At 36.7% G+C, this 13,434-nt stretch overlaps 1 protein-coding gene across 1 annotated transcript in view; it reads right to left on the reverse strand.

Annotated features, from left to right (window-relative positions):
- LOC102218314 (interleukin-11 receptor subunit alpha-like) overlaps window positions 1–13,434 on the reverse strand; it is a 49,337-nt gene that overhangs the window by 14,783 nt on the left and 21,120 nt on the right. The window contains exon 2 of the mRNA XM_005811874.2: window positions 2,082–2,178. Within this exon, the coding sequence (XP_005811931.1) occupies window positions 2,082–2,178 (97 nt within the window). The remainder of the gene's footprint in view (window positions 1–2,081; window positions 2,179–13,434) is intronic.

Consider the following 13,434-nt stretch of genomic DNA (forward strand, 5'->3'; position numbering starts at 1 on the left):
GATTCTGCCTCTGGCAGGAGCACCCCGACATGTGCGCACACACCTACACACACAGCCCCGCACGCCGACATAAAACAGCACATCCATTCATACACAAACATGCGTTTATGTACACACACTCACACACACACACACACATCCACATAACAATGTGCACAGAAAGGCTTCAGGTTTGTCTTGACATTAAAATCAGATGGCAAAGCAGACACAGAAACTGCAAGCTGGATGAAACTCAGTACTTTCAAAACAATAGAAAGGAGCCTCAGGGTGGAACGGACGGCCTCATATGAAGGTCAGTTTGTTCACTAATTAATATGGGGAAAAAAAAGAAAGACTGGAAAGGAGAAAGTAAGAAGGGAAAAACAAAGAAAGAAAAAAGATGGAAAAAAGGAAAGGAAGCAAGCAAGAAAGGAAGAAAGATTTGATTTTCAGAGGCAAATAAAACTTCTTCAGACATAATTTAGCAAGGTTTTAAGTCTTTCTTAGTTCATAAAGTATAAATACAAAAGTCCATAATAATTTATTGTAGCTCTGTCTATCAAGGCTATGCTTTAATTACATCACTACAAAAAAAAAAAAAAAACAGTCAGAAGGACAAGTGGATGAATGGATGAGTGGATCAGTGGGGTTAGATTTCACATAGCCATTGTAATCAAATGAGTGAAAGGCAGAGAACGATACTCACAGGTTGCTGCTGTGATTTGCAATATGCTTTGATAAATTACATATGAATGAGGAAATTTGTCTTATTTTCCTGCTGGTGGCTATCAGAAAAAACATTGCACCCAGAACTAAGAAAAAAAAAGGCTGACTTTCATTTAGACAGTTTATTGTCACAGTAAAACACATTTTCTAAGAATAATCTGACTTGTAATTCCTGAAAAAGGGATGACACATCGGGTTGTTACGAAAATAAAATATTTGCACTGCTTTGCTGACATTCGCATACTTGAATGTGCGGATGTGCATGAGGTTAGGCACCTGATTGTGTTATAAAATGGGTGACAATTAGCTTAAATCACTTAATCACAACAGCTCATGATATAACATCTTAGTTAAGTATTAATGCAGCCATGGCACACACCGTAGAGAGCTATGCTTCAGACTGCAGGGAGTGATCATAATGAAGTGAGGCAAAAAAAAAAAAAGCATAAGTTTGCTATCCCGCTTTGAAAAACAAACTGTTGCTCCATTTGCTCTGTTGGTCAGGTTGCTATGTGCACCTGCGTTTGATGGCTAAGAGGCAACCACAAGTCATTTCTGCACACCTGAAAAATCACCTGTTTGAGTTAGGACGTTCTGCCTAAACTGCAAACACATTTAAATAATTACACGTTTCACTCTAACACCTGCTGAAATCCTGAACAATGGCTCTGTTATCCATGACTCTCTGTCACTATAGTTGGAATTTTACAAAGGCAAAAAGTAAATAATTTAAAAAATCATATCCAACACAATTACGTCATCCTTAAACCATAACAGCTTATCGGGTTTAATTAAAGTCTGTTTGTACAGGTTTTTGTCTCATGACCTAGAGTTATTACTGAAGGTGTTGTGCTGTAATAACTTTAATCAAGTTTAAAACAAAAGCTGGAGTTTCAGGTAATCATCTGTGGAAAATCATGGCAGGAAAGGTGAGAAGTACTGTTATTTATTTAATTAATCTTTCCTATAGGTCACCATGACACATCTCTCAGATTTCTTTGCAACTAAATTTGTTACCTAGTGTGGGAGTTTATAGCCGTTACAGCATACATTACGAGCTCTGACCTTATGAAATTGCTTTCACAAGAAATGAAAGACAAGCACTGAAGTTGTCAATAAAAAAATGACATTTTACACTTTCTTTCATTCTTACACTAAGCTCTATATATACATAAAGCCATCAAGCGTAAAGGATCCAGAGGACTCCTCGTCAGACTCTCGACAGGATGTGCGTCGGCGTGTGTTGTTGCTGGGTTGACGCGAAGGTATGTGCCCAGACAAATGTGCAGCCACATATATTTTCATAAAAATGTAACTGTCAGTTTTGTTTGCGACAAAAGTGTGTTAAGGCGTGTGGGGGTGTGCGCATGTGTTACCTTCATCACTCCAAATCTCAGCACGGCTGGGAGGCAGTGACCAAGACAAAAACCAGATGACTGTGAGACAAACAGGACTGGACAGAAGGCCTGGCATCTAGAAAGACAGAGGGACACAGATGGAGGAGGCGGTTATTTAAAATTTAATCAAAAGTAACCATTTCCTGGTTATGCTTCCGAAAAAAAGATAAATACGGCAACTGATGGCTCGTAGTTCTCTTTCACGGGGTTTAAGGCCTCAAACAGGAAACGGCTGTAATCGAGCAGCAGAAGCTTCAGTGAAAGAACTTTTCAACGTCAAATAGCAGACTTTTCATAACAATTTATATACAAAATGACTATAAGATAAGTACAGAAAACTGCATTGTATTAATGGAGAGATAAATCCTGAAGGTCTGGAAAGAGTTTAGCATGTAAATGTATTTAAAACATATGCTTATATACATCAATTCAGCAGTCTTGCTTTACATGAAGCTGCTCAATGCCGAAACCTAATGAGACATCTTCCGTGGGTTGACTGGCACGACGCACGAAGCATAAAAAACCCACTCGTTTTATTTGAACACAAACACCATTTCTTTCAATGTCAAACATTCACCACGAGCAAAAGAGGAGACAAAGTATGAGCAAATAATGAGCGACAGACATTTAGTTCAGAAAACATATTTACACCTTGAAATGAATAATAAAAGTATCAAAACATACATATTCATTATCATTATTTTCACTCTGTTTAATCGTACCAGACATGTTTGGAACAGAAACATTTCTTAACCTGCAGTACCATAGTCTGAACCTTCGTAATACATCACAGCTAATCCATATTACTTTTTATTCAGCACTATTTGTACTGTCTAACCAGAGTTATATATTGTTAATAATAAAGTCAAATTAAGCAAACCTTCTTAAAGTTTTTATAAGCACTGTTAAATTGTCCCACAGGCTGATTAAAACAGACAAATTAATTTGCTGTCTATTATGAATGAGGCATTAAAGTGCCTTAAGAGCACACCCTAAAACAGACGTGCATCTACAATCAGGTCAGTACCACTGGTTAGTCTTACATTAAGAGGTGATATATGTAAAACTTGCATTGGCATTAAAAAGATTTTAAAAAGTATCATGAACATAATATTCTAACGCTGTTTGGTCAAAACCTCACTGCTTATACCTACAAATGGATTGCTTTACTATGCCACAAAGATTAAGCAGTGTTACTGTATTACTAAATGATACATCCATATACCATTATACTTTAAAAATTTAACACTCAACTTCTGCCTCTGCAGTTTTTGTCACACATGAACAAGTGAATGATGTATGAAAACAATCCAAACTCGTGTTCATCAATTAACACAGAAAATTAATATGACAAAAGAAACTATTTAAGATCTAATAAGGGAGATGTGGATGTACTTAAAACTTTCTAAAAATCTAAAATAAAGATCAATACTTTGAACGACTTTAAAAAGGCAACAGAAACTTTGCAAAGCTAAACACCTTCTGCCAAGATTTCAGCCACATAGGTAACAGTCAGTTATCGGAGTCAAGGTATAGCAAGGCTTTCAACAAAGGCTATGGTTATTAAAAACTCAAACGTATTCCATCACACCACTCCTAAGGTTTAAACTCCTTTTTAATGAGAAGATGCAGAAACTGCCAGAGGCTCTGTCCCTAGACAAACCTTGAGAGTCATCAGAGTGAGATGTCTCTCCTACTCCCCCATCTGTTACTTCCCACTGCTGGTCAGGAGGCAGAAAAATGGCGGCTGAACTTTTCTGTCATTTGTTTGACAATGTTTCCAAAGCCAAAATTGAAGGATAGTGAGAGTGTGGAAACTACTAGGGCACCATTTACAACTCTTATCAAAGTAACACAACAGTTGGAAAACAACAAAACACATGTATGCTAGGCAGCAGACTGCAGGCTGGTTATCTGTGCCGAGAGCCATCTAATTAACTAGCTACTAACAATTTAAACATGTGCTTATGCATATAAAAAAACCCCACCAAATATATATATTTTTTTCTGCACAAGTAGCTCTTAAAAATTTTAATATTGGATTGGTAAAGCCAGTATTCAGTCAAGGCAGGCATTTATTTTTTGCCAAAGTCTAAATATACATTTTCAAAACATTGTATAAATAAGATTACTGTAGCTGTAGTAATCTGGATTATTTTTGCAACAGTAACATTTATGTTTGAAATCTTTGAGCTAACGCTGTCAACTGGATATTCTTTCCCGTTATCACATGAGAATTTTGTAACAGTTCTTCCCTAATAGGTAGTAACCCAATGTCTATTGTATGAATACTACTGACCACTGCAAAACCAGATTTTCCTCTCATGCCATCTGCAAAGACAATCTGAATTCTGAAGGTTTATTTATGGGTGCTTGAACTGCGATCATTGTGGTTTAGTGAGAATAACACTCCAACATGTGGTTCACAGCATCTCAGCCAAACAGATCATCTGTTATATAAACCTTAAAGTAAATAGGAGAATGAGGTGTTATGTTTGAGGCTGCCAGCGTCTAAGCAATGTGTTACAACTTAGTGACTGATTAATAGTGTTTCTTAAAGGGTTATTTACAATATATTATAAAGAGGACTCTTAAGATAACGTGACAGAAACATATGGACGAACAGAAATAAAACTGTCAGTGTTTCATTGTTTTCTCCATACAACTTGCCTCAAAACACATTTTAATATGACCAGCAGCTTTAAATGTTAAATAAACTAAACACATTGGCACAACTTGACTATATTACAGCTCACATTTATGCAGTTTGACCGCCATTAAATAAACACTGACCCGTGACGAGTCTCGCGCATCATGGGTTCAGTCACAATAAGCTGTTGGAAATCTCTGCAGCCTTGCTTTCCAGACATCCATTTTGTAATCAGCAATTTAATTACAGGTTCGTTGTGCTATAAAAGTTTACAATAGCAGACTACCTCCTTCTCCAAATAATTCATGCAATTAACCAAAATGGGAAAATTGAGTGGTTTCTACATAAACTGTTTCAAAAATATTCTTGATGTCTGTCAGCCCCCTTGTGCCTACCATGCTAGGAGGTAGCACAGCCGTGTTACATTCACCACCACCACCTCAGAGTATAGGGCAAATTTAAATCTCACAGCTTTCTCACTCACTTGCTTACATTCCCCCTTTTTACTGTTAAGCTGCTGAGAAACATTCCATGAACAAAACCCAGTGGGAACTCTGGATGGTATTCATAAGCTACACAGTGATGAGAAAAGGTAATTGAATGTCTGGCCATTAGTGTGTGACCCTAACCTCAATTACACATGGGTTATGCTGCAAAACAGTGATCCAAAGCACACTAGAAGGTCCACCTCTTTATGGTTAAAATGTGCTTTTTTTTCTCCTTAGTGGTCTAATAAAATCCTGATATAAATCTAATTGAGATGGCGTCATAATTTTAAACAGTTTGTTCAAGGAAAATCCTTCCAATGTGGCCTAAAAAAAATATCTGCAAAGAGCAGGTCAAAACACCTCCACAGTGACATAAGCATAGCTAAGCAAAGCACAATTACTTATTCACAAGATGGTCAGGTTGACTGGGATGATTCACTCAGGCAATGTTTTTTAAATATGATTTTTATTTTAATTTATTTAAAAAGTTTGACCAGCAAAACCAACTAATCTTTAAGGAAAGGTCTTGACAGTTCACTTTGTTCATTGTGCTCAGAAGCAAAAGACCTACATTCTGATCTACATCATTTTTTTTCCAGTAGCATAAAAAAAAGCTTTTTTTTCAGATGACTAAATGTTTCCAGTGTAATGGAAGTGTTATCTTAATGTATTATTTTTCATTTTGATATAAAAAGGAAATTCTGATAGTTAAAAGGAAACATTTCTGCCAATGGGTTAAAATGTGCAAATGGAATATTAATGTAGGAGCTTGTCAGCAACACTTAGTCTGATGTTAAACCTCACAGACATGGTTTCTGCTATCCTCCACTTTCAGCCTGTTGCTTTCTTTTTTTAGACCTTGACACTTTCACCACCTCATCTACTTGATGGCTTTTCATCACTCATATGTCAAAATGTTCAAAGTTAAGCACCAAGATTTCTATTGCTCTATTTGTATAGCTTGGCTGTTCGATCATCTTAAAAAATGAAATATGCAGCTCACATTTATTCATATATTTTTTGTATACAACCCCAGTGAAAAATAATTCTTCTGTTCTATCAGTTCCAGACGGCTGGTTCTTATCTGTATCTGACCCTGATGAGTTGTAAAGCTCCTGCTCTTTCTCCCTGTCTGACTGAGTTTTCCTAAAATCTAATCCCTGCCAGAACAGAGTTCAGTAAATACATTTTCTTAAACCATTTGATTCTCCTTAAACCACACGTGGCAACACTGGCATACATTGTTCAGCCAATACTAATGGTCAGCAGGAATACATACAGTTTTAAAGCAAAGAAAAAGTGAAAAGCAGTGCCTTTTTGATCTTCACTTATTTGAATTCACATTTCACAAAAAATTGTGTCAGATTATGAGCAGAAGTCCACTGAGTAAAAAAAACACAAAACAAAACAAAAAAATTATACTTTTTCCTTGCCTACAAAGTAGAATCAATTCAGCTGTGTAAAAATATTTTCAAATGTGAAAAATATGACCAGTCAGTGTATGGAAACAAAAGAAACACCCATTACTCAGTAAAGTAGCTCTATTAAGAGCAGAATTGGAAAATAGTTATATTATGTTTGTAGTATGTTGTTTAATTGCATCTCTGATTAAAGATGAGATGCTTTTAACAGATTACTACAGCTACAGTAATCTTATTTATACAATGTTTTGAAAATGTATATTTAGACTTTGGCAAAAAATAAATGCCTGCCTTGACTGAATACTGGCTTTACCAATCCAACATTTAAATTTGTGTCTTTACCTGTGTCCAGGGATTCTACATAAAGTTAAATGTAGGCTGATGAAGATGAAGATCTGGTGATTAATACTGCTTTCCAGGCTTCTAATCAGTACTGATCTTTAGTACTAGTCTCCAAGTCTCCACTTAGTTTTTATGTGAATGCATTCATCTAGAGATCTTTTTTCATTTTTGAACTCTCTGCTAGACAACAAAATCTAATTATCTGTGCAAAACTAGTCTGAAATTGTACATGTTAAATACGAAAAGCATATGGACAACATCAAGCGTCACAGAGAGATTGACTGTGTTTGCCGTGCTCTCTTTTCAGGTTTCATGTTTGTGTCTCTGTCAGAGTGTGTAATCACAAGCCAATAGCCTGAGTCACACCCTCCAGTCACCCTTCTACTGTGAATACTAAACCAAACCTCTCTAAAGACATGGGAATGTGGTCATTGTCACTAGGATGCATCTTTAAAGAAAGTACTCACAATTCGTAAAAGCAGAAAAACAACAAAAGTTGTAAATCCACCACAAAGCACAAGTTAGCCAGTAATAAAGCTGAAAGTGTTCTCAGAGCTTTTAACTACAAAGTGATAAAAAGTAATTGCTAAACCGGGACATAGAAACTTTCTCGGTGAAAAATGTTCCGCCCAATTCAAACATAGTAAAAAGTGAAAGTCAACGTATCAAGACAAAACTCAAGCAACACCTATGTGCTGAGGGGTTAGTTGAAGATGTCTTTATTGGTTCTCAAGTCGCGATGACAAAATGAGACAGAGACAGAGAAAGATCGCATTTAAAAAGGCTTTTTATTAACCAGTGTTCTCCATGGCAGCACAATCCCACGTGGTGAGTCACTGTTTTTGGCATGCCACTGCACATTCAGGCAGCTTTACAAGAGAAGAAACAAGACACTGAAAGGACAGACACAGAGAATAAAAGTAAGGGAGGGGGAAAAAAAGCCAGGCCTGGGGGGTTCGGTAGGAGGTGAAGTAAATTTGGTGAATCTTGTTTAAAGTTAGCTGATAGACATATCGCAGATCTTAGGTGTTGTAGGGAAAAACCCTAAATACACCAACAATACAGTACTGGAATATTTGCATTTTGAAAAAGAAAAATGACTGTTCAGTCAGGTACACTCTGCTTTGCTGGCCAGTGACATAACAAATCATTGCAGGATGTCCTGTTCAGGAGGACAGGTCATTAGAGTACATGTCATAAATTAGAAATTAACAAAGACTGATGTTTCAATAACCCTACAGCCTCCACAACAATAGTCAAAGTGTGTTTACTTGTTTGTGTCTCACATCTGTTTCCCGAGAGTAAAATGATGACAAACTGTAGGGTTTTAAATGACTTAACTGTGCATTGTGTGTGAATGTGAATGAGACGGAGTGAAAAAATACACTCTGTGTGTGCGTGTATGTGCACTAAACTAACAACGCATCGATGCTAAGCCAAGATGGTGGGGGGGAACTACAATGGAGCTGGTGTTTACCCAGGTCACCATGGCAATCCCTGCACACCCTGTCTTCCTGACCTTTCCAGGCGATAAGAGCACCGCTGACTGACATCCGTGTGTGTCGGTGTATATTTCCATATGTGGAGCAGCTCAAAGAGCGTCAGTGGACAAAGCGCAGGGCTTTCGTTTTTGACACACAGACTACAGCCGTCTTTAAATGAGTGCCAGTGAATTTCTTGCTTTGCTGGTTGGGGTCTAGGTGTGAATGAGCTAATGGAACAAGAGAAGGGAGAAGATAAGTTTGAAGCAAAAGCAAAAGTATTCACTGCAGGCCAGACACTGGCCAAAAAATGAATGGAATATGTGTTGTGCATGTACTGTACATAGATCAATTTAAAGTGTCAACCTTATTTTCCCTTTGTATCTCTTGCAAAAGGTAAACAAAAATCCTAAATATTAGCATTCAGTGGATCACCAGTATTTAAGTAGGTTTGTGACCACAACCACCTGTGAAAGGCTAAAATCCGCAAATACTTGAAGCCCCACTAAAAATAGAGGGGGCTCTCACATTTTAATAGTTTGCACACCAAATATATAAATTTGCATTAATACACACAGTGGAAACTGTCTTAGCAGTAACACAAATACCAACATCTCTGCTCTAGACAGGACACATATATGTATATGTAATGTAAGGGTGCATTCAGACCAACCCAGGATTAGAGTCCTGAATCAGACTCTAATCCATTTGTCTAGAAAGTCCAATTTTTGGGGGAGGTCAGAATGCAAAATTGAATTCCAAAACAGAGTTAAAAAGCGAACTCTAATCTGCCTAAAAACCTCGGTCTCGGTCAGGTTCTAGTGAATTCTAAAACGGTAGAAAACCTGTCTGAACGCAACCTGACTAGAGACCAAAACAAAAAGTTAGCAACAGTGCAGGATATTCTGGTCAATATTTTAGTCTTTGCTCTGCTGGTTGACGAAGATGTTGTGTCAGTTATCATGGCAACGGGTCTGCGTGCCGACACATAAAGCGAGGAAAACCAGAATATAAGTGGTATAAAGTTGTTTTACTGTTTATCAGATTAAATCCCCATTGCTGCAGCTGCTGTAATTTTTAAATCTTTAATAAATATTAAAGATCTTTAAATCTTTAATAAAAAGAGACTAGTTGCCTCGGTTGAACATTTAATCATCAAATAGGATGACATATTTCATATGTCCCATATATAAAGTATATGAGACATGGTTTGTTACATTTTGACAAACTAATAAAATTAACAGCAGCAATTATGTAATTATTCACCAATACAAAAGAGCAATTTGCTTAGTCCTCTCTTGCATCTTGATAGAAACCAAACTGTTTATAGATTTATATCAAGGGAGAATACTTACAAACATCAGCAATTTTCTCAGCTTTAATTTGAGCCATATTTATAGAAATCAGGTAAGAAATAAAGGCGCTGTGGTCATTTTGTGACTCCTGCTCCTCCCGCATTGGAACAGCCTGGTTTAGTGGACAGACTCACCGCATAGTAATGGTGTCTGCAGGAGCGTCACTAGCGTTAGCGGCTAACAGGTGATGTCCAAATCAGTAATGTATATGAATGAAGAAATCCTACAACCGCTAAAATCTGACACCACTCCGTTTTTGTTTACTTTTTGTGAAGGAGGAAATTGCGCTGGTCTTCTTAAGAGATTTTGTGTCGATTTCTTCAGTAAATCTTGGTGCAGCGCCACCACAGGCGACAGGGGGAACAGGTTTTTCAGTTAGTTTGACAGTTAGTCGCTTGACACAGTGCAGTGTGAATGCAAACTACAAAATGCAAAAATGTAACAAATGTTGCAATTTTAGTCCCCTATCGAACCAAGTCTACCGGACTACCCGGTCTGAATGCACCCTAAATCTACATTCAAAATTAACATTTACCCAAATGAATTTTTTTTACACCGCTTTAATCTAATTTAAATAAAAGAGGAAAACAAATAAGTTTCTGCTTGGCATCAAAGCCAACATTACCTGCTGACAGCTCTCGAGCACCGAGAGAGATAAACAACAAGGTGGTAGGGAGGAATGAGAGGTCAAGGTCTTGGCAGAAACAGGAGTGGGCAAGCAGCGTTGTAAATATGTTACCAAAAAAGGGGGCTGACAGACGGGAATGTGAAGTAGGTCAAAGTGAACTGCTTCATTATTAAATTGGCACCTTCCAATTTGAAGTAATTGTCTTCCGTATGACTTAATCAGTTTTACGTCATTGTGAAGGAATTTTGGCTCGCTCATCTTTATAACATGATTTATGTTCATTAATATCTGTCACATTTGTGCATTCTTAGCTTGGTGAAGGTCCCGCTACAGCACTTCAAGCAAGTCAGGTGGTGGTCTAGAATTTCACTTAGCAAATACAATGCCTTTATTGTTTTTCCTTTAAAGGTATTTTGTTCAAGCTTTTACTGTGCCTGAGATCATTGTCTTGTGCTTTGGCCCAGTTTCTGCTAAGCTTCAGCTGCCAGTTGGCATGAGATGTTTGTATTGATACGCCGTGGTTGGTTTTCACTAAACATCTCAACCTCAGCTATGTCCGTCTAAAGGACTTTGCTTAGGATGTTTGGTGGTTCAAGTTGCATCCTCCACATGTTTTTTTTTTTTTTAGTAAGATATTTTGATTTGTGGCAAACTTCCAAGCTAAAGGTTATTGTTTGAACTTTGTTCCAACTACATTGTGGATGTTAACAGAGGGAATGTTGTACACACTAACCAAAATGTGTGTTGTTCAAGACATAGCTCTTTGGTGTTCGCAGCTTCACCGACCATTGCACAATCTCGTTCTAGGATGAACTTCCAAGCACATCTACTCTTGGGAACATAGAAGATGTCTGTAATGATTTCCACTAGTGAATAATCCTCACAGAAAAACCATTAAATATAGAAAGGTTTCCAAATAGCCTCATAATTCTTCTCTGGTGCCAATAGTAATGATCTTTTTGCTTGCATTTTCTAGCTTAGGGAACCAAAGAAATCTGATAGTTCTTAATCATGTTGTTTGCAAAACTTTAGAATCAAAGAAAATGTACTTTCTGGTTTTTGTCTGTCAATTAAGACATCACAGCTATGGCTCAGTTTTGTAACAAGAAATTAGGTGACCAGAACCAAAGCAAAGGATTTTTAGCTCTTCTCAGTGGGCCCTGTTGCTAAGGGAAAGTAAAGTTCAGGTAAAATTTTCAACGAGATTTTAGAGGAAGTGCAAAAATGTAAACAACTAGTCAAAAGGAAAATGTCTTGAATGACATTTCTGTGGCCCAGTCAGTCAGTGGTAGACTCAGAGAGTGCGGGGCCTTTAGTAGATAATAGAAAGGCTTAGGCCTGCCATGATAGCAATTTTTTCTGGATGGTAAATTGTCCCAGAAGTTATAGCGATAAACGATAAAATTGTAGTTCTGTGAAGACCAGTTTCAAATAATGATTAAAAAAAAAGAACATATTCTCTAAAATCAATAAACTTTACTTTCTAATGAACGTTTAATACAGGAATTGCAAGGCATTTTAAATATCCCCCAAAAAATACAAAAACTGAAACATCAAATTAAATAAATTATGAAGTCTCTGTAAACTAAATTGTCTTTCAAAAAGAAAAACAACAAATCATACAAATGGAAATTATTGAATTCGTTTTAATTTATCATGCAATAAATTGATTTACGGGTGATTGGGACAGGCCCAGAAAGGCTAAACATATTTGTTTCATATCATAGAACATGCTGGATTTGTAAAAGGACAAGCTTTTGAGAATCTCTAATTAAAACTAAGATTTCTATTCACTAGAATGGAGACACTGCTAATTTTATAATGCTACATGCACTAACTGCTAATTACTAATTTAAGATGCAAAACACAGTTCAAAATTGCAAGTAAGGTCTTTTCAGTGCCATTTCAAAATACTAAAAGTCTTATTTGTGTTTATTTTTTGTAAAGTTCATATTTACTTTAGGAGTAGATGATAAAGTGAAAATTAATTTCACCTAGCAAATACAATGCCTTTATTATTTTTCCAATACTTAATTATTATTAACATAGTAATTAAGTATTATGCATCAATACCATTATGTTAATTAAATAATTAACATAATTAATTCATACTAATTATGTTAATTATTATTGACATAATAATTATGTATTATGTTTTCACTCTTTAAATGCACCTCATGCTTACAAAAGCTTAAGACTATGATGATGATAATATAAATGATAAAACCATAAAAACAATCAACATAGAATGTTAAGAGCACAAACAACTCTATCTAGGAATATGCTGTTAATGAAAAAAAAGAACTGTAAAAGAACTATTCCTTGCCAGAAATATTCAGCTAACAGGTTTCTCAAGTTGTTTCATTCTTTTTCCCAAGCCTTAGAACATAAAAAGTAAAGGCTCCATCTGTGCACTGAGATAACACCAAGACAATTTACAGATTAGGCCTTGAGCATGCAGACACATGTATATGTGAAACAAAAAGGGAGAGGGGGGGGACATTAGGCAGAAAGAGTGGAAACTTTAAATACAAAACAGCTTTTGGCTCCTATCTGAGAATTTTCCGTTAACTTTTCAATACTTTTAGACGTAAAAATATTACTTTGTGTGTGTGGGTTTGGCACAATCGGTGCATGTGTGTGTGTGTATGTGAGTGAGAGAGAGCGAGTGAGTGTCTGTGGCAGTAAGGATATCTTGGCTTCAGCACTATAACGCTGGAATTTCCTCCATCTCTGTCGCCAGGGCAAGATGGCTACCATATGCCAGCTATTTGCACACACACCCCTACACACACACACACAAAGACCGCAGTCCTGTGAGCACTCAAGTTTGTAATACCGAAGCCAATGTAACATATAAATAAACACGTACTGAACAGCATCATTTGGAGTGGGGGTTGGGAGTTTGGATTTAGCAGAAGTACATCTGCATACAAATGCTTCTCTTTAGACTCTGCATTGGTGTTT

This window comes from Xiphophorus maculatus, chromosome 8, assembly GCF_002775205.1.
Source record: "Xiphophorus maculatus strain JP 163 A chromosome 8, X_maculatus-5.0-male, whole genome shotgun sequence".
Lineage (NCBI taxonomy): Eukaryota > Metazoa > Chordata > Actinopteri > Cyprinodontiformes > Poeciliidae > Xiphophorus > Xiphophorus maculatus.